This window comes from Blastomyces dermatitidis (assembly GCF_000003525.1).
Source record: "Blastomyces dermatitidis ER-3 genomic scaffold supercont1.3, whole genome shotgun sequence".
NCBI lineage: Eukaryota > Fungi > Ascomycota > Eurotiomycetes > Onygenales > Ajellomycetaceae > Blastomyces > Blastomyces dermatitidis.
Genome location: NW_025544776.1, coordinates 4,945,846 through 4,966,818, shown reverse-complemented (window position 1 = coordinate 4,966,818; position 20,973 = coordinate 4,945,846). Strand labels below are relative to the sequence as shown.

At 46.3% G+C, this 20,973-nt stretch overlaps 9 protein-coding genes across 9 annotated transcripts; 6 read left to right on the top strand and 3 right to left on the bottom strand.

Annotated features, from left to right (window-relative positions):
* BDCG_03303 (glucose-repressible alcohol dehydrogenase transcriptional effector) lies at positions 1 to 2,394 on the top strand (the record flags this gene model as incomplete). Its single annotated transcript, XM_045418900.1, has 2 exons — positions 1 to 1,075; positions 1,130 to 2,394. The coding sequence occupies 2 exons, from the start codon at positions 1 to 3 to the stop codon at positions 2,392 to 2,394; spliced, it is 2,340 nt and encodes a 779-aa protein (XP_045275370.1).
* A 1,111-nt stretch (positions 2,395 to 3,505) lies between these two features.
* BDCG_03302 (uncharacterized protein) lies at positions 3,506 to 4,943 on the top strand (the record flags this gene model as incomplete). The annotated part of the gene is made up of 3 exons (XM_045418899.1): positions 3,506 to 3,887; positions 4,094 to 4,262; positions 4,556 to 4,943. The coding sequence occupies 3 exons, from the start codon at positions 3,506 to 3,508 to the stop codon at positions 4,941 to 4,943; spliced, it is 939 nt and encodes a 312-aa protein (XP_045275369.1).
* An 850-nt stretch (positions 4,944 to 5,793) lies between these two features.
* BDCG_03301 (MFS drug transporter) lies at positions 5,794 to 8,036 on the top strand (the record flags this gene model as incomplete). Its single annotated transcript, XM_045418898.1, has 6 exons — positions 5,794 to 6,090; positions 6,159 to 6,188; positions 6,251 to 6,350; positions 6,430 to 6,640; positions 6,710 to 6,831; positions 6,895 to 8,036. 6 exons carry the CDS (start codon positions 5,794 to 5,796, stop codon positions 8,034 to 8,036), a joined length of 1,902 nt encoding a protein of 633 aa, XP_045275368.1.
* Positions 7,920 to 9,170, bottom strand: BDCG_03300 (uncharacterized protein). The gene is made up of 2 exons (XM_045418897.1): positions 8,689 to 9,170; positions 7,920 to 8,610 (listed from the first exon to the last, which is right to left on the bottom strand). Exons 1-2 carry the CDS (start codon positions 8,766 to 8,768, stop codon positions 8,253 to 8,255), a joined length of 438 nt encoding a protein of 145 aa, XP_045275367.1. The 5' UTR covers positions 8,769 to 9,170; the 3' UTR covers positions 7,920 to 8,252.
* BDCG_03299 (alpha/beta hydrolase) lies at positions 8,989 to 15,547 on the top strand. The gene is made up of 4 exons (XM_045418896.1): positions 8,989 to 12,407; positions 12,582 to 12,636; positions 12,750 to 12,819; positions 13,015 to 15,547. Exons 1-4 carry the CDS (start codon positions 12,339 to 12,341, stop codon positions 13,769 to 13,771), a joined length of 951 nt encoding a protein of 316 aa, XP_045275366.1. The 5' UTR covers positions 8,989 to 12,338; the 3' UTR covers positions 13,772 to 15,547.
* On the bottom strand, positions 13,643 to 15,558 carry BDCG_03298 (tRNA (adenine-N(1)-)-methyltransferase). Its single transcript, XM_045418895.1, has 4 exons — positions 15,363 to 15,558; positions 15,132 to 15,278; positions 14,977 to 15,047; positions 13,643 to 14,886 (listed from the first exon to the last, which is right to left on the bottom strand). Exons 1-4 carry the CDS (start codon positions 15,451 to 15,453, stop codon positions 13,912 to 13,914), a joined length of 1,284 nt encoding a protein of 427 aa, XP_045275365.1. The 5' UTR covers positions 15,454 to 15,558; the 3' UTR covers positions 13,643 to 13,911.
* Positions 15,559 to 15,605: 47 nt separating this feature from the next.
* On the top strand, positions 15,606 to 17,308 carry BDCG_16721 (uncharacterized protein; the record flags this gene model as incomplete). The annotated part of the gene is made up of 2 exons (XM_045425916.1): positions 15,606 to 15,941; positions 16,025 to 17,308. Exons 1-2 carry the CDS (start codon positions 15,924 to 15,926, stop codon positions 17,306 to 17,308), a joined length of 1,302 nt encoding a protein of 433 aa, XP_045280381.1. The 5' UTR covers positions 15,606 to 15,923.
* A 2-nt stretch (positions 17,309 to 17,310) lies between these two features.
* BDCG_16720 (uncharacterized protein) lies at positions 17,311 to 17,708 on the top strand (the record flags this gene model as incomplete). The annotated part of the gene is made up of 2 exons (XM_045425915.1): positions 17,311 to 17,339; positions 17,450 to 17,708. 2 exons carry the CDS (start codon positions 17,311 to 17,313, stop codon positions 17,706 to 17,708), a joined length of 288 nt encoding a protein of 95 aa, XP_045280380.1.
* An 861-nt stretch (positions 17,709 to 18,569) lies between these two features.
* BDCG_03296 (uncharacterized protein) lies at positions 18,570 to 20,138 on the bottom strand. Its single transcript, XM_045418894.1, has 3 exons — positions 19,793 to 20,138; positions 19,274 to 19,626; positions 18,570 to 19,110 (listed from the first exon to the last, which is right to left on the bottom strand). Exons 1-3 carry the CDS (start codon positions 19,985 to 19,987, stop codon positions 18,603 to 18,605), a joined length of 1,056 nt encoding a protein of 351 aa, XP_045275364.1. The 5' UTR covers positions 19,988 to 20,138; the 3' UTR covers positions 18,570 to 18,602.
* Between the last annotated feature and the right edge of the window lie 835 nt (positions 20,139 to 20,973).

The following is a 20,973-nucleotide window of genomic DNA, read 5'->3' as shown; positions in this document are numbered from 1 at the left end:
ATGGCAGATGGTACCTACCGGTTCCAGCAGCCTGTGGCAGGGCAGTTCTACTTCCAGCAACAAACACAGCAGCACAACCATACCAACGCACACCAAAGACACCTCGTCCGAAACGGAACCGGATCTCCAACTGGGAGACTAAAATTCAATACCGACACACCTTCCCCGTCTCGCTCCCCTCCGCTCAACCAGTCACCCAGTCATAACCCTTACAATATGTATTCACAAGGGCAGCATGTGATGATGAATGGCGGGCAAACTCACCAGAGATTTGGAATGCCAATGCAGAAATTCCAACACCCAAGCCATCACCCGCATCATGCCCAACAGCACCCCCACCACCAGCATCCTCACTCTCAGACTACTCACTCTGCTATCGGCCATCAGCATAACTTCTCATCCGGAACCCTGTCAAGCACGGCCCCCCACTTTACTCCGACCCACATTCCAAACGGTACTACAACCAACGTGGATGAAGAAGTAGAAGAACCCATGAATGAACACTGGCAGCAGCAGCTACAACTTGCCGCAGAGTCGAGACAAGCAAACTCCCCTCACTATTACGCACGGGCCGTTGCTCAACAGACGAAGGGCATACAGCTCACAACAAACCAAGCCGAGACTAATGAAAACGACGCCGAAGAACGCAATCGTGCCAAAACAAGCAAAGGCACCCCTGGAAGACAAGATTGGATGGCTCTTGATTTTGGTGGACAAGGTCTCCGAGCAATCTCTCCTGCACTTTTCAACTACACTTTCCTGGAAAAACTTTATCTCAATCACAATAAATTGAAGACCCTTCCGCCAACCATCGGCCAGCTGAAAAGCCTCACTCACCTGGACGTATCCGGAAATGAGCTAACGGAACTCCCTGAAGAAATTGGCATGCTCATTAACCTCAAGAAGCTGTTGCTATTCGACAATAATCTCCATTCGCTTCCATACGAAATGGGCTATCTATATCAGCTTGATACCCTAGGTATAGAAGGAAACCCCTTGAACGATGTGTTTAAATCACGTATTATGCAGGAAGGCACAAAGGCGCTCATTACGTACCTTAAAGAGGAGATGCCGGGTATGTCACATGCTTTGTTTGATTTAGACGATAGTCATCACTAATGTTATGTAGTTCATTTGCCTCCTTCAGAACGGGATTGGGTTGTCCTGGATGATTCGAGCAGAAACCCTTCTAAGCGTCAAATCGACAAGTTTACTGCCCTTTCTTACAATACACTCTGTGATAGATCAGCAACCCATCAACAACATGGCTACGCGCCCTCTCGAGCGCTGGCTTGGGAATATCGCAGGGACCTCATTCTAAACGAAATAAAAGGGTACAATGCCGATATTGTGTGTTTGCAGGAAATCGACCAAGGCAGCTACCATGGCTTCTTCAGAGAACAACTTGCGTACAACGACTACAAGGGAGTTTACTGGCCAAAAGGAAGGGCGCAAGGCATGCCCGAAGAGGAAGCCAAGGTCGTCGACGGCTGCGCAACGTTCTTCAAAGGCAGCAAATACATTCTTCTCGAGAAGAATATGATCCATTTCGGCCAAACTGCAGTCCGCAGGCCTGACGCCAAAGGCCAGGATGACATCTATAACCGATTATGGCAGAAGGACAATATTGCTGTGGTCACATACTTGGAGAATCGATTGTCCGGAGAGCGGTTGATAGTTGTGAACGTTCACCTCTACTGGGACCCAGCATACAAGGACGTGAAGCTTATCCAGGCAGCAATTTTGATGGAAGAGGTAACACAGCTTGCTGAAAAGTATTCCAAGATCCCCGCTTGCACAGATAAAACTGCATTCCGATTCTCCGAGCCGGAAAATTCGGCCGATGGTGATGGCACTGCTACGCCCGTAGAACCAGCGCCTTCAGTCGAATATAGCAGCGGCTCTCAGATCCCCCTTATCATATGCGGCGACTTTAATTCCTACCCTGGATCTGCCGTGTACGAGCTAATGAGCCGCGGCCATTTGATCGAAGACCATCCGGATCTTGAGAAGCGTCTCTATGGTAACCTCAGTCGCCGCGGCATGTCCTACCCATTCAACTTGAAATCCGCTTATGGCGCTATTGGAGAACTTGACTTCACCAATTATACCCCCGACTTCGCTGATGTGATCGACTATATCTGGTATACTTCGAATGCTCTCCAGGTAACTGGATTGCTTGGCGCTGTGGATAAGTCGTATCTGCAACGAGTTCCTGGATTCCCTAACTACCATTTCCCTAGTGATCATCTTGCCCTAATGGCCGAGTTTTCTTTCAAAAGTAAAAAGGGGAAGGTTGTTGAAGTAGATTTCGGGCCGCAGCGGGATAGGGATAGGGATCGGGATCGGGATAAGAATCGGGATCGGGACAGAGATCGGGATAGGGCGACTTGACGGGTCCAAGGTTTTATTTTCACATTTTATGAGACTCAAGGGCTTATGCAGAGTAGTTTTCTTTTTGTGTTGCATATGTTATTTCGGACGGAATCTTCGCGCGTCTTTTTTTAAAGTCTTGTGATTTTTCTTCTGGTTTCTTTTTTTTTTTTTTTTTCTTTTTTTTCAATCTCTTTACGTCCCCTTTTCTTCCCCTCTCCTTTGATTGTCGCGGTGTCTTTTATTCTGCGGGTTGTACTCAATTGTTTTTGTATGTGCTATTTATCCTGTATTCCGTTCTCTCCTCGGGGTCTGTTTTCTTGGACACTTCTCGATGGCGTGGCGACATTTGTCCTTTGTTGCACCTCCGTATGCATCGCCTTATTCCACTCTTATATGATCGTGTTGTTACAGCAGTCGGGTTGAGCTGGTGTTTTGGGTGTGAAAGTCCGAGAGGGCGGTTGAACTGGAAGAGTTGTGATGGGCTTGTTATAGTTTTGGCCTTTTTTTTTTTCCTTTCTCGCTAACATAGGTTCTTATTTATTTGCTCGCTGTTCTTCCCTTTCTCCCGTTGCTTTCTGCGGTCGGTCTCGTATCTTTCTCCCTCTCTCTTTGGCTCTCTATATGGCGAACAGGTTCGCTTCGCAGTTGTATTCTTTTTGTTCTCCTGCTTTTCCCTTCCCTGTTTTGTTTGCTCTCTTCTTCACTGGACTTTGTGAACCTTTTCCTTGAGAGGCGCTAGTTATTCTCATCGTAAATTACAGGATTGCCTTTCTTTTCCTCAGTACAGTCAGACGGTATTTCCCTTATCCCATCATGAATTGGAACAAACTGTTGGGCCTGTCGTCAATTGTTTCGCCCGAATCCCACCTATAAGCCACTACGACGCCCCCTAATAATCATCGGCATCGTCAGCCAACATACTGACAGCCACAACAAACAACATCCCGCGCTCCAATTCCTCCACCCTTCCCAGCCAGTCCGACCTACTTAGCTTCCCGCATTCCACGTCAAGCCGAAACCCTCTTTTTCCCCCCCTCATCTTTGCATACATACCTTTACCGCAGACGCCAATAGGATTCCTTGATGCCACGCGTTAAAAAGGCTTTGGGCGAACACCCAATTTCCAGCGATGTCATTTTACGATGCAAGACCCCTACATGACCCAGATTTCCCGATGGGAGGAAGAATTATGAGTTCAGGAAATATTGCCTTAAAACCTTGTGTGAAAAGAATCCGGTTCTATCGGACAGCTCTGCACTCCAGCATCACCCACGTCTGCGAGACTCTGCCTGCACGGACACGAAATCCAGGAGATCTCCCGCTAGACGAGAATGGCCTGGGAAATGTCGAATTTAACAATAGGCACAAGGACTGGGAGGGCTACGAGTTCGCCTACGAGATGGTCACTGTCTACGAGATCAAACAGCCGATATCCCTCAAGGAGATGAAGGATAAGCATAGTTTCAAGCCGGCGCCGAGGGGACTTGTCACAGGTCCTCATATTCTAGGTGGTGTACTACGTAGCTTGAAGGGAATACCTTCAATCATACCCTGCTACCCTTGCTGGAAGGATTAATTTCCCCCTTCCCATACAATTGATGGTTTATTGTTCAGCAGCAAGCCCCTTTGTATCACTATTAATTTTTCCACCTAAATATCATCAGTAAATATCATCAGCCTACCTGAGCCATGCCATCTAACAATAGAACGTATCCAGCACCTTTAATTATCCCACCTTTATCTCCCACGGAACATACTCACACTTTCATCCTCCTCCATGGTCGAAGTAGCAACGCTGAACGCTTCGGCTTGGAGCTAGTGAAAACCGCGAAGTTAAATACCTACTCGACTACCAACCGTAAAATTCGAAGTGACGATCAACAGTCGTGAGGAACATTCCAATCAACCAGTGGTTCGATAACTATTCTCTTGAAGATCCGGGCCCGAGATCGGAGCTCCAGATCGACGGGCTTTGCCAAACTGGAGCATTTTTACGTGAACTGATTTAAACAGAGGCAAAGGAGTTTGCAGGCCAAGGGACGATGGATATCGAAGGATAATCCTTGGTGGCCTGAGTCAAGGCTGTGCAGCGGAGATTTTCACGTTCCTTTCTGGGCCATTTGGGGAATATGATGGTAGCGCGGCAGAGCTCTCTGAGAGGAACCTATTATTTAAATAGTAGGAGCATTTGTGGGAATGAGCGGCTGGCTACCGGTTTCGTTCAGGAGATGTTTCAGATCAGGATCCATTCGCTCAATCGCCCCGGAAGACCGACAAGGGATCCGACAATGAAGACAACGATTCTACAGAGCTACAAGCAATCAAACCACATCCGCGACATCCTTGACCTCCCTGCGCTTCCGGCCCTTGGAGTACAGCATCGTCAGTCCAGTCCTGTATTCCTTGGCCATTGGTTCGAGGATGAGAAGGTCTCAGTGACACTGGGCCGGTCTATGGTTGAATTTTTTTGCGCAACAGGCTTGGTGTGGACGTCACTTGGATGGTTGAATGAAGGGTTTGGACATTGGTACAAGGATCCCGATGAGATTGATGACATTGTTAAATAAGTTTTTTGAAAGAGAAAGTTGGCATGCCTGTTCCTGAAGAGCCGAGCGCAGAACTCAACTCCTAATTCACTTCAAATCATATAAGCTATTTAAACAAATGATTCAATCTGTTAAGGTTGGAATCAATACCTACATGTACTGTACATGTACAACATTATCGGCCCTCTGTCGGGCCTTAATGCTGTATGAACAACATAACTGTCAGTTACCGCTGGGAATATGATTGAAAATGAACGCGCGGGCTTGCATCATTTTCCGTTCTCAAGGCCTTCGTTGCCACAGGATGGTATTCTCGATATTCCATCTCCTTCCTGATATACAATACATACTCTCAATTTTCTCTGGCTTGACCTCCCCGTCATTTAAACCCTCTCCTCGTTGTTAACGCATCGCGAGCCGAATCGGCTGTTCGCTTCCCCCGATGTCCGACCAAGAAGAGTAAAGGCCGTCTCTTACTAGGGGCGAACAGCGGGACAACCGGGATTTTGGCTCTCGAAGTCTATCCGCCCCCCCAAGTAAAAAAGTGCCTAGGCAAGAATGTTGGACCCCAACCTAGATAAAATCTTTTTGTTCTTTTTTTTGCCCCTTAACGAACTTGCGATCGGAGACTGTGTTTGCTCCCTGCCCTATCAGATTTATTATACCAGTATGGACTGGTAGTAGAGATATTCAAAAATCTCAGCTCGCTATACATACCGTACCTACCGTGTCTTCGGTAGCCAAAAAGTGTTATCGCCCCCCTACTAGTTTAAGCGACGTTGGTGAACGTTGCTCTAGTAATCACCGTGGTATGTATTAAAAGATCTTTGGTCCTTCTGGCAAACATGAGATCTCATCCTCCTTGCTTGTTATGCCGGTATCACCGAGTCTAAAGTGTGCAAGGGAACGGATGTTGACCGATCAGGCTCGGCATCCCGATGCCGAGAATGCAACAACCCAGCCCAACGATCTACATGACATTACTAGTATGGGTAGTGTCCCGAGCCCGGCATCGGCCAGGGACCCTACGGAAACTTCTCAAAATATAGAAGCTTCAGCTGGTTCCTCATCAGATCCCCCTACCAGCGGGGAGAGATCCGGGGGAAATGGCGAGAAGGAGGCCAAAATGAGCAAGAGCAGAATTGCTGTGATTATGACAGCCCTCTGTGTATATCTGCCATGCTTCACGGAGTAACATTGTGAGGAACGCTTCGCTAATTGCGACCGGTATCACAGTTGGCTGTGTTTCTTGCTGCGCTTGATATGGTAAGTATCTTTTTCCAGATGAATGCTGCCGAGAAAATTATTTTCTAACTAATTTCTTTTAGACGATCATTACCACAGCACTACCGACAATTTCAGAGCAATTTAAAGTGTCCCAGGGAGATTATACCTGGATAGGATCAGCCTACACGCTTGGTGCTGCCGGTAAGCTTCCCGATGCCTACGTCTGTAGCTACTGTTTGCAAAACGCCCCGAGGCTATCTAACGTACTAATCATTTACAGCCTCAATGCCGTCATGGGGCAAAATAAGTGATATATTTGGACGAAAGCCAATCTTACTGCTGGCGAATGTTGTTTTCTTCGTTGGGTCGTTGATATGCGGACTAAGCATCAACATCAAGATGCTGCTTGCGGGACGAGCGGTCCAAGGTATCGGAGGGGGCGGGTTGCTTTCCCTGGTGAATATTAGCATTGGCGATTTGTTTAGTATGAGGTACGTGCATATTAACTCTCCTACCATTTTAAAGAGGTTAAGAGTTCAAAACTGATAAATTTATTTCAGAACGAGGAGTGTCTACTACGCCATGGTTGGTATGGTATGGGCTATTGCCGGCACACTCGGCCCTGTGATTGGCGGTGCCTTTACACAGTATGTCTCGTGGCGTTGGTGCTTCTATGTAAACTGTAAAGTTCCCCCGAGCCTTCTTAGTTGCTGCTTTTCATGCAGCTGCTAATGATGTGGATCAGTGCCTATTGACGGAGTTGCTTTCGTCATTATCCTATTCTTTCTCAAAATCCAAACGCCCAAAACCCCATTCCTCGCCGGACTCCGCGCCATTGACTGGTTTGGCTCTATTACAGTTGTTTGTGGAACAGTCATGTTTCTCCTTGGCCTTGATTACGGCGGCGTTTCATTCCCCTGGACATCTGCAACTGTTATATGTTTGATCGTGTTCGGGGTTGTGACGCTGGGGATATTCGTGATCATCCAATGGAAGGTTGCCGCTTACCCCATCATCCCGCTCTGGCTTTTCAAACAGCGCTCGACTGTTGCGGCATATGGCGCAGCTCTATTCCACGGGTTCGTCTTTACGAGTGATTCGTTCTTCCTACCACTCTACTTCCAGGTTATTATCGGAGCTTCGCCGCTCCAGTCCGGTATTTATCTTTTCCCCTCAGTCATTTCAATGGCACTCGCCTCCGCATCAACAGGCATTTTCATTCGAAAAACAGGCCAATATCTCCCAGTCATCTGGCTCGGGTTCACCGTGATGCTGCTCGGCCACGGGTTATATATCGACCTGCCCTCACAAACATCCTGGCCCCGTATCATCATATACCAGATAATTTCGGGCCTTGGTATCGGCCCCAATTTTCAAGCTCCCCTCATCGCATTGCAAAGCCATATCAAACCAGGCGATATCGCAACAGCTACCTCTACATTTGGGTTCTGCCGAAACATTGCCAGCAGCGTTTCCGTTGTCATTAGCGGTGTGATCTTCCAGAACCACATGAAATCAAGGCTTGATAAACTATCCGGTCAGCTACCGCCACAAGTTATCCAACAGTTAGGCGCAACTTCCGCAGGTGCCAGTGCGGGAATTGTAAATTCGCTACCGGAAGATCAGAAGAGGCCTATCCTAGAGGCCTATACTAACGCTTTGCAGATGATGTGGGTGTTTTATACGGTGTTGTCGGCGGGGGGGTTAGCTGTGAGCCTACTGATTGGGAGGCAGACTTTGAGGAAAGAGCATGAGGTTACGAAGACGGGATTGGATGTTCAGGCGAGAGAGCGAGACGAGAGGCTTCAGAGGGAGAAAGACAAGAAGCTTGAGAAGGAGGAAAAGAAGAGAATGGATAATGCAACAGGAATATCGATACAGAAATGAGGTGAGTTTTGCAACTACGTTATGACCTGAGCCGAGAGAATGTTGATAGTGTCCAATCGCAGGTGCATTACATACATATATACATACATACTATATATTAAAGATAATCATTCCCTAGACATCATTATAAAAACACTCAAACTACTAATTATAATTAAATGCGGGCGTTTCCAATCCAAAAGTAAATAAATAAATAAATATTCTTAACCCCCTCTTTTATTCGAACCACCTCCCCTCCCCATTCCCTCCTTCTCCAATCAAAACATCGTTCCCACTCATCATCCTCACCCGCATCTTCCCTGCATGTTCCCCCTCCGTCTCAAACGTCCAGTGCTCAATCCCGTAACACCGCTTCCACTTCTTCCCATCGTCGCGATCCTGGTACTCGTACCAGAACTGCACCGCGATCTTGTTGTCCATGAAGGCAAACAGCTCCTTGCGCAGCTTGTAGTTTATCTCCTTCGCGAATTTATTGGTCAGAAATGTCTTGATGGCCTCTGTGCCGCTAAAAAATTGGTCCCTGTTCCGCCAGGTGCTGGTTGGTGTGTAGACTTTCGCGATTTCGGCCGGGTTTCTATATATTTAGCGGTGAGATAAATATCCATAGTTCACATATTATTTGAATGAGACCATATCACTATTTTCTACCTACTGAGAGTTCCAGAGATCTTGCGCACGCTGCACTTTCAGCTTGGCAGTCTCTTCCGTGTAGGGAGGTAAGAGGTTTGCCATTGTATAAAAATGATATATTATGCTAAACTGCTCGTGTTTCGGAATGGTGGGATTAGTTAAGAGGACGGTTGGATGTGACAAAATACGTTTGTCTTGATGTAAAATAAACGATTTCTCGATACTCCCACTTTTGGGGGAATGAATGTCCTTTTTCCGACTTTATATATATGTATATGATTATATATTTCTCGTAACCAATCTGTAGATTATTAACAACTCATTTAGCTTTGTGCCCACTAAGAAGATCTCGACCGAGTCAAACATCTGGCCTGCATTTCCCCCTCAGGATTAATAATTCATATTTCGTCATGGAACTCTGTTCCACATACATCTGGCTCGGGAATCCCCTGGCCTAACCTCCTAGGCTCCTACTACTCGTTATAGCTCCTCGTTCGGTGAGGTCAAAGGGCGCATCACATCGTTACGGGGCTTCCATTCGAGGCAGAGACGTCATCACCTATTTCCATTTCCCTGGAGAATTTTACGGACTTCAACTTTCCCCCAAGCTGGATTGAGGAGCAAGGGGATAGCCGCCTTTGATATTTTCATCTTTTAAAGGATTGTGAAAATAATAGCACTCCTGGGTCTGGTTGGCTGAAATGATTCGACTTCGTTGGCGTGGCACAGATAGCCTGCATCTTCAATTCGTCAAACTTCCAGTCCACTGACAAATCCATTGTTTTTATCCGATACATTCCAAGAAGGATAGAGCAGCAGGGGATGTCGTTTCCACCTTGCGGCGGCGGCAATTAAACCATGGATTAGAATTATATGATCAAGATACTACAAGGGTGGGAACAATGAGGAGACCTCGTTTCTGATTTTGTGACTCCGTGACTGTCATGATAATGGGTCTTCTATTATTTGGAGATACCAGTTGTCCATTCTCACTACTTCGAACAACCTGTGTCATATCCTGAGCCACCGAAACCAGAGGAGACAAAGAAACGACCTCAGGGAAAACGACAGAAAATAACCCACAAGATCACCAGGTGCAATCTACATAATAGGTTGATATCAGCCGCGAGGCTCTTTCTATTTCCCCTTTCCGCTCCAACAAATGACTGCGCGGATGTGTGTCTTCTTCTGCGGCCACCCGTGGACAATACACTCAAGATACATTATTTACTTGCAGCAAGTCCAGCAAGGCTTCTCTTCGGTTCCGACATTTTTCGCGCACTATCCAAGCAAGTTAATAAAATCCATACTAGGCTGCCAGGGCCATGATTATCAAATGACGATCAAAACCCAGGTGCAAGAAGATGCTTACCCAACCAGGCTGGCAGTCAGATTTCTCGTGGTGGCAGATCTTCAGGCAAGCATCTCCGACACAATTTGTGCAAGATGCTCAGATTGTCGAGAGATGCATGATTGTGGAAGGGGTATATATTTCCCGAATTTCTGTAATGGAAGAATGCTTGTTTGATACGATTCAGCGCGATTGCGTAAACCAGGAGGAAAAGAATACCACCTTGAATTCACATATGACGAGGGCAACTGTCTTATTTATTTATGGTGCTTGTGATTATGAACATTCCCAGCAAGGCTATGCCATCGACTGCCAGGGTATGGATTTTCTCCATTCAGAGCACAACAAAAATTGAGAGCCACTAGGGGTAGCTCGTTTAGGCTCTCGGTGTACAAGCCGAATTATGAGCCTGCTGAAATATGGGGTCTGTATTCCTTAGCCCATGATAATGAGGCCCATGATCATGAGGAAGTGTTTTCGATACGAGAGCTGAATGTCTCAAACGATCTTGGAACTCATACAACAAGTTGTTGCGTGCTTGTATAGACGGCGATCATACCTCTCTTGGTAGCCCTATGCTGCGAATGATCTTTTTATAGCACTGATCTGCCTGCTAGCAATGCTTAGCATCGAAATCTAACTTACGAACACATATCGCTATCTTTAAATCATTTCCCCGTTATTGACAGAAACTTCAGAAACCCCGCCCCCCTCTCGCTGCATCATAAACACTGTCAATCTTCGAAGTTTTCACCAAAATCGATAAAAGGAACTTTGAATGGGAACTTTGTCAATGTCAAAATTCAAAACCTGCACATTAACATCTAAACCTAGCGCTAGAGTACAATATATGAGCGAGAACATTCGAGTAGCGCAAGATGACCTCTTTGGTTATTACTATCTTCGTCCCGGTTCGGAACGTCTTCAACGCCTGTTTTTACATGCTACGAAGGCACATCCGCCCAACCAAGCGGTTTCATAGGACAATGGAAAAACAGGCCCTGGACTCATTCCCAATTCTCAGCTAGGATGGGTGAAGCAAGGGGCATGGAGCATGAAGATAACAGTCCCTAGATATTCACCCAAGACAGACGACTTCCCGGTTTCTGATCATCGTGGAGGCTAGTAAATCAAGATCCTTTGCAATAATTGATGTATTAAATTGAAGACGAGCCTTCTGGGCCTATCTGTTTAGTTATATGGGCATCATGGCGAAACATCCCCTTGAAATTTCAACCAGTGCAAGTTACATAAATACCCACTGAATTTATCTTGACATCGCGATAGGCTTTGACTCGGAAGGAGCAATGCATAGACAATGGGACATCCAAAACATCAATTTAAAAAGTTTTCCAGGCAGCCAGCAGGAAGCTTTCCTCATTTCAAGACATGACAACTACCAAAAATCCAAGGAGACAAAATGACCAGGTATCCATTATCGTTTATATCAACTCGTATATCAACTCGTCATCGAGATATTCTGTACTCGATGCAAGTACGGCTCAGGTAGTCTTGCAATTATCACAACGGTCCGAAACGTACTCTACTTCCCCAATTCGAAACTCACACCTTGGGAAATTGGGACACCTCCGATCAGTCATGACAGCGTATCGAATAACATGGCCACATTCGCCCATGATCGCAATCACGTCACACATGTTGATAGGCACTATCAAGTTGAATGTAGCGGAAAATGGATATAGGGAACGCGAGCGTAGGTTATTGGAAGAGGAAGAGTGTTGATTGGCGAGGGTTTATTATGCCGGATCGAGAATGATTTGGAACGATGTCGCGGATGTGGGTAGAGAAAGGCAAAGGAGAAAAGAATGTAAAATGTAAAAAGAAAAAAAATGCAAATGCAAATGCAAGGGCAGGAAAAATGAGCTTTTATAGATTAAATAAATGAAGCATCATCACGGAAATCTACTATTCACCATTTCCTCAATATGGAATATCAACCACATCTAGCCTCATCAAAATAAGTATTGTATAGTGTAAACTGCAGGTGAATATATTTTTGTCTACTATTTGCCATTACGCAATTATGTTTCACAGAAATTGTGCCATAATGGCGTGATGTAGCGGAGATTTAGTTGATGGTTGATGGTTGATGCGAATATCAAGCACATGATCAAAGAAGCGCGGCCGGTGCCGAGGGAGCTCGATCAACTGGCGGCAGCCCTTCAGGATCTTCAACTATCTCAACACCACTTAACCTTCCAGTAAACTCTCGCCTTCGAGGTCATCCCAAGGAGACAGCACCTTCTCAGTCACTCCGTTCGAGCACTTGTTAGTTTAGAGGTAACGAGACTCCCGCAAACATGGTTGCAACAGAAGAAGGTTGGCATGTTGCTCCCGACGGAGCGAAGCTGTATACCAAGACATGGAAGGTAGGATAGTTTTATGAAATCTCCTATTTTGACAGCCTATCCTGCTCTACCAAATCATATCTTGCGAATGCTTTCATATTATCTTATAAATTTATCCTTTCCCCGTCTTTGTTCTCCGCAACTTTTAGTCTTACAGTGCAATCCAACGTGGCTGACTGGTGTTGAACTATACAGGCCGATGGACCACCGAAGGCGATCATTGCATTCGTCCATGGCTTCAGTGATCATTGTAGGTCATTCTTCTTTTTGCATTCCCTCCTTCTACTTCTTTATATTTATAGGGAAATGGAAACAGGAGAGGAATTTTACATGTTATGTAGCTGTGCTAATGCGTAATTGTAGGCAACTCTTACTACGATCTCTTTCCCACACTGGCTTCCTACGGGGTTGAAATCAGGGCACTGGATCAACGGTACAGCAGCACTCATTTCCTTTTCCTATGTTTGTCGTTTTGTTTCCCCGTCGGCAAAAAAATAACCATATAGTCCTTTCCCCGGACTATAGTGGCTGCTAGCTAGCTAGCGACCTTATCGAGGAACAGCCCTCTAAACTGTGTGAATTCCAGCAAAAGGAATCAAAAGCTAAGAGAATTGTGTCCCTAAACCAGAGGCTGGGGACGCTCTGTCACCGGCAAGGCAAGCCGTGGCCTGACAGGGGGAACGGAGGTCGTCATGTCCGATTTCCACTCCTTCGTCACCGGCATCTTCGACTCCGTAAAGTCGGCATCATCGTCAGATAGCGATGCCTCAGAGATCCCCGCTGTGTTCATAATGGGACACAGTAAAGGTGGCGCTGAGGTTCTATACTACGCGCTTAACTCATCTCTGGATCTACCTCCCATTGCGGGAGTCTTGGCATATTCGCCCCTTATTGCTCTCCATCCCAGCACACGCCCGTGGAACCTCACGGTATTCCTGGGTAGGATTGCATCAAAGGTCCTGCCAAACTTTCAGCTTGTACAACCTCTTAATGAATACTTGATGTCGAGAGACAAGCGTATTTGCGAGGAGTGGAGGCAGGATCCACTCTGTCACGATACAGGGACATTGGAAGGGATTGGTGGAATGTTGGATCGGGGAGCATGGCTGGAGGGGGAGCAGGTTGGGAAGGATTGCAAATATAAGGGACCCATCTGGGTATGTCATGGCTCAGCGGATGAGATTAATAGTTATGAGGCTAGTCGGAGTTTCGTAGAGAGACTTGAGTCTGATGATAAGACTTTCAAGTCTTACGAGGGCGCCTACCACAAGCTCCACGGGGAGCCAGAAGGCGTCAAGGAAGCTCTGGCGAAAGACGTTGCTGAGTGGATTCTCAAACGGTCTGAAGTTGCTGCGAACCATAATGCCCCTACGGCGAAATTATAAATGGAAGGAGGGTTTCTTTTAGGAGAGGGGGAAGAACATCTGCCGAGTTTTGTTTGTTTCTCATGCAGGATATCTCCATCGCAGAGCTGCAATGTATGATTTCTAGGGCTAATTTAAATATACAGTACATACGATCGTCTCTAGCTGAGATCTACCCAGCTTTTCTTCTTCCTCCATATCCCTACAAAGCCGCCGCCCGTAATCCTCTCTCCCACTTGGGGTCTACAAACTAGAACCTCTTCTCGATCTGTCTTCTCTCCCTTTGTCAGGCTAGGAACTTCCTCTACCGTAGTATTAGAAGAATCTTCAGCTGTCTCATCTAGGGTTTCCTCCGTAGTGGCTTCCCGACTAAGAGCGTCCTTAGGACTCCGCTTCGTCGTTATCCGGAGCTCCCAAACCCTCCCACTACTAATCCCAGTCCCGAGCTCAACGATCTTTTCTTGCAAAAACGGTAGTCTCTCTTTCGAAATAAGATTTGCACAATCCCCAAGCTGGGTTATGCTAGGCATAAAAACAGCCAGCACCGCATCATCTTTCATGATCGGGGCGACGTGTGGGATCCGCAGGTGTGCAGAGGGCATGTCTAGAATGACACGTGACAGGAACGGATCCGGAGAGTCTTGATTTGTCGAACGACGAGCTACTTGTTCTTGGATCCATTTCTCAACACTGGACACGTAGAAGTCGACGTTTCCTACATATATTCCCCGGCGGAATCCGCGGACGATGTTCTCCGCATGTTGGGAGTAGTGCGGGGATATGTCTACGGTATGGACTATGGCGCTGCGCTGCGCACGCCATGCATCCCAATTGCGTTGGAGCTCCTCGTTCTTGGCTTTAGTTTCGTGATCTTCCTCCTTCTGCTCCTCCTCATCGGCCACGGCCCTCTTTTTGGTTTTGGGCAGTTCGAGGATTTGTCGTTGTGAATAAGGCGGTCGCTTTGGTGGATATGTGTTTGCGGCGTTTATAGCTCGGGCTAGGTGCAATGTCAAAGATCCGTGACCCGTTCCTGCTTCTAGTATTTCCAGTGGCTCATTTGGTTCTTCTCCCGGCACCGGTGATGTGACGTGAAGGTCCAACAGGGATACTATTAGGTTGGCGTCGGCGGGGTAGATCTGCGAGTCATGTTGGTTAAAATGGGTGAACTCATCTATCTTATCGCGGAGACATTCGAAAGAGTATTAATGGGCTTAATATGGACATACAGGAGTCACAAGTCGTGGAGTTCGAATGATGTAGTCTTCGAACGTGGGATGGGTTACCCTATACAGCGCGCCTTTATTTGAGCCCGATCAGAAGTTGCTTCTTGACTAAGAATAGCTATTCAATGAAACGATATAGGATTCAATCCATAACTAACCTCTGTTTGACTTGATAGGATATCTGGGTCCTTTCCCGATAATGTCGTCATGCGCTAGATACCCGCGAGCAAGCTTTGTCCGCTCCTCCTTCTTTAGCGGTTTCGTTAATGTGGGAGTTTTTGTATTTATAAGAACTCTGTCGCCCTCTAATCGAGATCGCCAGTTAATAGGAGTTAGTCGAGAATATAATTGGATCTGAGAAAGGGAAGTGGGAAGCAGGGTTAAGATACCTTGGAAAACGGAGAAGTTCGCATCTGCTGCCCTGCTGCTGCTATATGCTCGCACGCAGCCGCGACGGAGCGGCGCGAGGAGTCTTGACATTTAATTAAGCTACTTGAAACCTGGCAAAAAATTTTCCGTTGAGTTCTATGGAGAGTGGTAATTCTAAATATAAAAGTATGTACGGAGTACGGAGTAGCGAAAAAGATATAACTAAAATAAAGAAAAAGCTAAAATTATTTCTGCTCCCAGGGGCCGAGACCAGGGGAAGTGGCGGAGAATAGTAACCCCGGCCCCGATGACCCGCCCAAGCTCGTCGCATCTCCAAGAATCGTGGAAGGCTAAGAAAGCATCATGAACTGTATGACCATTTATTTAACCAGTTCCCCCGTTGGTCCTGGACGGCCTTTTCCGCTGCTGTTTGCGTCGATGCCCGGGCCATCTTAGATTTTGATCTCCACCAGCTTCCCTAGTTCTACACGATGCTCACGGATCTATTGTTTACTCTGTCCCGTGTCCCTTCGCAGGCTACTTCGATACGGCTTACTCCTTGGTAGCAAGCTGGCGAAACCATGGTGACGCGGCGCATTGTAGGCTGCTGACCTTCTGTTTTTTCCCCTTATATTGATAATTATGCTCGTAGAGTATGCTGACAATTGTGTATTTTGGCTAGGTTAGAACCGGTATTCAACTGGGCCTACTGGTCCTGATCATCCTCGTGACACTGTTGATCTTCGATAGTAGGCTAGAGCTCTTGCCTGCCGTAATCCATGACCATCTTCCTTCTCATCACCCGGGGCTTGTTGTCACCGATGTCACTGTCACGACCTGCTCTTCCCTAAACATCTTCTCAAGCTGCATGCTCGACCCGGAGACATGGCATCGCATCGAGAAGGACCTATACCTGGGGACCGGTTGGACCTCGAGCGCTTTCTTACACATACGAAGGAAGAAGGAAGAGGATCTTCTTCCTGCCGATTTAATTGTAGTTGACCTAAAAATGGGTAGACTTGATCCTGGTGCTGGCACGGATAAAAAGTGGGAGCCAAGGCCGGCTGGTATTTGGCTCCTGAGAACCGACAGAGGTCATACAGGAGATCCACAGAAGGTTATTACCTCTTTAGATGTCCTTTTCGGTCCTGATGCTGCGGATCCTCGTCCGGGCTGGGAAGTGAAAGATACGCCGCTATTGCTGGATACCAACAGTGAAGCGCGTTTGTCTATCAGGCGAGGACACCCTGCCAAGATTGATCGGCCACCTCCGAGAATTCGCAAAGACGGGAAATTTAAGATAATGCAGGTGTCGGACCTGCATTTGAGTACAGGGGTTGGAAGGTGCAGGGAGCCAATCCCGCCTTTGAAAGATGAGAGCAAGTGTGAAGCGGATCCTCGTACCCTGGAATTCATTGGCAGAATGCTTGACGAGGAAAAGCCCGACTTAGTCGTTGTATCCGGCGACCAAGTTAACGGGGATACAGCGCCCGATACGGTGACAGCGATCTTTAAACTCGCTGATATTTTCGTTCAACGCCGTGTTCCGTGGGCCGCTATATTTGGAAACCATGACGATGAGGGTAGCCTTGATCGATCACAGTCCATGAACGTCTTACAGCAGTTACCGTACTCTTTATCGGAGCCTGGCCCTGTCGATATCGATGGCGTGGGCAACTATATAGTTGAAGTTCTTGACCATACTTCATCTCACTCCGCCTTAAGTCTTTACCTCCTCGACACACACAGTTACTCTCCAAATGAGCGCCAATTCCGGGGATACGATTGGATAAAACCCAGCCAGATCGAATGGTTCAAGGCTAGCTCACAGAGACTTCAGAAGTCTCACCGCGAGTATCGCTATATCCATATGAACATGGCGTCATCATATCCACTTCCAGATACCGAACCCAACAACTCTCCAGGGAAACTGTCGACTCACTGCTCAGTTCAATTCAGGATTTAAAGATGCCCTCGTCAGCGAGAATGTTCTCGTTGTAAGCTGTGGCCAGTAAGTCACCGACCATCACTAGCAATGAGTTGGCATTTTGGTTCAACGTTTATAAGCGATCTTCGTTCGCGCTAACTCTATTTTTTCCTCTCTTAGCGATCATGTAAATGACTACTGCATGCTAGACCAGGAAACCGATTCAGAGCCGTCATTGTGGATGTGCTACGCCGGGGGTGGCGGCTTTGGCGGCTATGGTGGATACGGCGGCTACATACGACGCGTCAGATTCTTCGACATCAATATGAACTCTGCCAGAATAATGACCTACAAGCGGCTTGAGTATGGCGACACGGAATCAAAAATTGATGAGATGATGATTGTCGACGCTGGTAAAGTGGTCCAGCCCGATTATTAAGTGCTACTTGTTCGCCTCCTCTGAATCTGTTTATTTAATTTAAATTTCCCTTACCGAAAAAGAGAAAGCGTGACATGTGTGCTAAAACATAGGCGTTGGAATTTCATCCTTTCTTTTTTCTTTTTTTTCTTTTCTTTTCTTTTTTTTTTTTTTTCCTCTCTTGCCTTTCTCTCTCCCTTGTTTTCTTTCAGCTTATTCTATTCCCATTTTATGTGGTATATCACTGCTGGCTAGGTTTTATAACCCATTGTTTCGTATTTTCCTTTACAATGTAACACTTTGATAGATCTGATTCCTGGTCCTCTATTCGGTTAGTTATTTATTAGTTTTCCTACTCAAGCTGTCCTTCGAAAAGAGTATCTGCTTTTTTCTTTAAGTCATCTTAAAACACCTGGTCGCTTTTTACTACCATATACCTTTTTGGTTAGGGTATTATTGGTCCTCTTTCTCGCCTTTTTTTTTTTTTTTTTTTTTGGCAGAGCGATCACCACTCCATTGATCCATGTTTGCCTACTTCGTCTTGTGGTTCGGCTCGCTCTGTTTTGAGGAGTAATGTTTCCGAATCACCATTATTAATGTGGTCTTTTCTAAAGATCTACGGGCTCGTTTTCTCCATACGAACGAAACTTCCATGATATTTTTCCTTACACGTCATGCCTCAAGGGTTTATTGCTCTGCCTAGTTTTATACAAGCTGCTGTTCATATTATCTATGGAGATTCAATCCCAAAAGTGACTTATATTATACTCCTTTGAGCATTATCTATGTATCCCATCCCCTCGTTCAATTTATATCCAAACCTCCGATGTGTGTACCATGCATGCGCATGGGAAAAAAAAAAAAAAAAAAAAAAAAAAAAAAAAAATCCGTGTCTCCCCTCACCGACCAATAAGTTCACCACCACTTTTCACAAAACACGCTCTTCTTCCTGCCCACCCCGGCCCCAATGACCTCTTCGGCACCAGCGACGAACTCATCGGTCATGTCAGGTGGTCCACAGATGTAACATACCGTTCGACCGGGGTCCTTTGAGCTGTACCCATCTGGAACGACGTCTCTTTTTCCACCAAAGACGTCATGCAGATCAGGCATCTGGATCCGACGGTTGTGCAATGTGAAGTCTGTTGGGGGACTGTGGGGCATTCCATGGAGGTTGGTGATATAGAGATGAAAGTGAAGGCGGAGGGATGGCTCCTCTCGATTGGTATGATGATCTGGCCGTTGAGAATCGAGAATGCTCCGAAGCCGGGGGAAAAAGAGGATTTGGTCTAGGTGTTTCGAGATATCTTCACCAGCCTTGGGGGTGGTGGGGAGTCTGGTCGAATAAAGTAAATGAATGGCTGGTGAATGTGGTAAGTGGGAGGGATTTTTGAAGATATGTGATATCATTGAAATTAGCGGGCTAGACGGGGACGGTTAGCCAGAAGGTATCATGGAATTTATTGCCTGAGGTTCAATTAACATTCCCATCATCCCTCAGCATGAGCTCTCCAAATCCGATATGTATGAATTGGTTGGATATGGCAGTTTGTGGAGATTTTAAAGCCACCGGAATTTATACATACTTAATTCCCACTCCACCCGCAACAAACACCACTCTTCCAATCGCTTCTAGCAGGACATCATGGGGTGGCCAGATAAAGCTCCCGCCAACCCTTACTGCCAGCTCCTGTCCAAGAATCTCATCCCCGGGGCGCCAAAGCCAGGCTGCGGGCGGATTAGATGGTGATTCTTGGACAGCAAGTTCTATGTACGGTTCCGCTGTAGCTTCATTGTTACTGCTATCTCTTACCGGCGGTAATGCATCGCTTGGGGTGGAGGTTATCGTGAAGCCACCGGCTTGTGGGACGGAGGGGACATGGACGTCGAGCCATTGGCCGGGGAGGAAGTGAAATGGTCTTGATTGGCCATGATTGGACTATATTATATATAAGGGGAAATTGTGTCTCATTTAATATATAATGGTGATCAAGTTTCGCGGTTTTAAAACAATTTTTTATGCAGGAAACATTAAACAGCGTTCAATCAAACTGTGGGAAATATCGCAGTTGGTGGGTGTTTGGGGGGGGGGGTTTGAAGCATACTTCACATTCAGTCGGATTACGCCCTATGGCCAACCGCAAAAGGCGGACAGTAGGATTCGCCTGTGTTATGCTTGATAGACGGACTTTATAGAGCATGTTCTGGCGCGGCTCCTGCGCTGTACGCAGCTTGTGGGGAAGACCAGTGTTCATGGTCCGAACTGCCCTAATTTTCATCCCGAATCGTGATACATTCATTGGGTTTGGGCGACTGCCTGGCCAAATGTAAAGGGCAGAGTACTATGAGATATTTCAATCGTTTATATCAGTATTGGGATATCGTTTGCATACATCGAGAGTTAACTTGATTGCTCATTCCAAGTCCGAAGAAGTCACGTGTTTGTGCTTGAGAGATGTGTTCATGATGGTTGTTGATTTATGTATCTCTCTATATATTATAGAAAAACCAACTTTTCCGAGTAAAATGCCCTGTAACGTGACCTCACGTGACATCACATGCACCCCATCAAAAATCCGTGGATATCCATGTAGTGGCGCCTGCCAATTGCACCACTCTATCTACCCCCTACCATCACCACCGCCTCTAACGCCCTGTAACACCCCCTATCACTTCCACTCCATACCCCTATCCCCATCTTATCACTCTCACTCTTACCACCTCTACCACCTCTACCACCTCTACTCTCTCTATCACCACCACTGCCTCTACTGCCTCACAGCACCCTCTATCACTTTCACTCTCTATCTCTATCCTCATCTTATCATTCTACCCCTCTCTTACCATCTCTATTATCTCTCTCACTTCTATCATCTCTATCATCTCTCTCTATCATCTTTTCCACTCTCTAGCCTCTCTATCATCATCATTATCTCTACTACTCTACAGTCTCTTCTATTACTTTCACTATCTCTACTCCTCTCTTACTATCTCTATCATATTTTGATCTCTGTGTTTATAGTATATACTGCTAAATACTCTGTAATAAAATCTCATGTGATGTCATATATATCTCTTTGAATTCATGAATGAGATTGAATAGCTGACTCTGCAATCTGTACAGCTCTGATTAATCTGATAATAGTGATAGAGATGATACAGAGTGAAAGAGAGTAGTAGAAGAAGTAGAGATGATGATAATGATGATGATGAGAGAGTAGAGAGTGAAAGAGATGAAAAGGATGATAACAGTGAGTAGAGATAGAGAATGAAAGTGATAAAGGAG

Excerpts from the sequence above, each read along its gene's own strand:
- BDCG_03300 (XM_045418897.1), bottom strand. The coding sequence starts at position 8,768 with ATGGCAAACCTCTTACCTCCCTACACGGAAGAGACTGCCAAGCTGAAA. Across the intron at positions 8,611-8,688 it reads CAAGATCTCTGGAACTCTCA|AAACCCGGCCGAAATCGCGA; the intron begins GTAGGTAGAAAA and ends CTAAATATATAG.
- BDCG_03299 (XM_045418896.1), top strand. The coding sequence starts at position 12,339 with ATGGTTGCAACAGAAGAAGGTTGGCATGTTGCTCCCGACGGAGCGAAG. Across the intron at positions 12,637-12,749 it reads CCATGGCTTCAGTGATCATT|GCAACTCTTACTACGATCTC; the intron begins GTAGGTCATTCT and ends GCGTAATTGTAG. Across the intron at positions 12,820-13,014 it reads ATCAGGGCACTGGATCAACG|AGGCTGGGGACGCTCTGTCA; the intron begins GTACAGCAGCAC and ends TCCCTAAACCAG.
- BDCG_03298 (XM_045418895.1), bottom strand. The coding sequence starts at position 15,453 with ATGTCAAGACTCCTCGCGCCGCTCCGTCGCGGCTGCGTGCGAGCATAT. Across the intron at positions 15,048-15,131 it reads TCCTATCAAGTCAAACAGAG|GCGCGCTGTATAGGGTAACC; the intron begins GTTAGTTATGGA and ends GCTCAAATAAAG. Across the intron at positions 14,887-14,976 it reads CTCCACGACTTGTGACTCCT|ATCTACCCCGCCGACGCCAA; the intron begins GTATGTCCATAT and ends CATGACTCGCAG.
- BDCG_03296 (XM_045418894.1), bottom strand. The coding sequence starts at position 19,987 with ATGAATGTATCACGATTCGGGATGAAAATTAGGGCAGTTCGGACCATG. Across the intron at positions 19,627-19,792 it reads GTAATCCGACTGAATGTGAA|TCCAATCATGGCCAATCAAG; the intron begins GTATGCTTCAAA and ends TATATAATATAG. Across the intron at positions 19,111-19,273 it reads GCGGGTGGAGTGGGAATTAA|CCCGCTAATTTCAATGATAT; the intron begins GTATGTATAAAT and ends GTCCCCGTCTAG.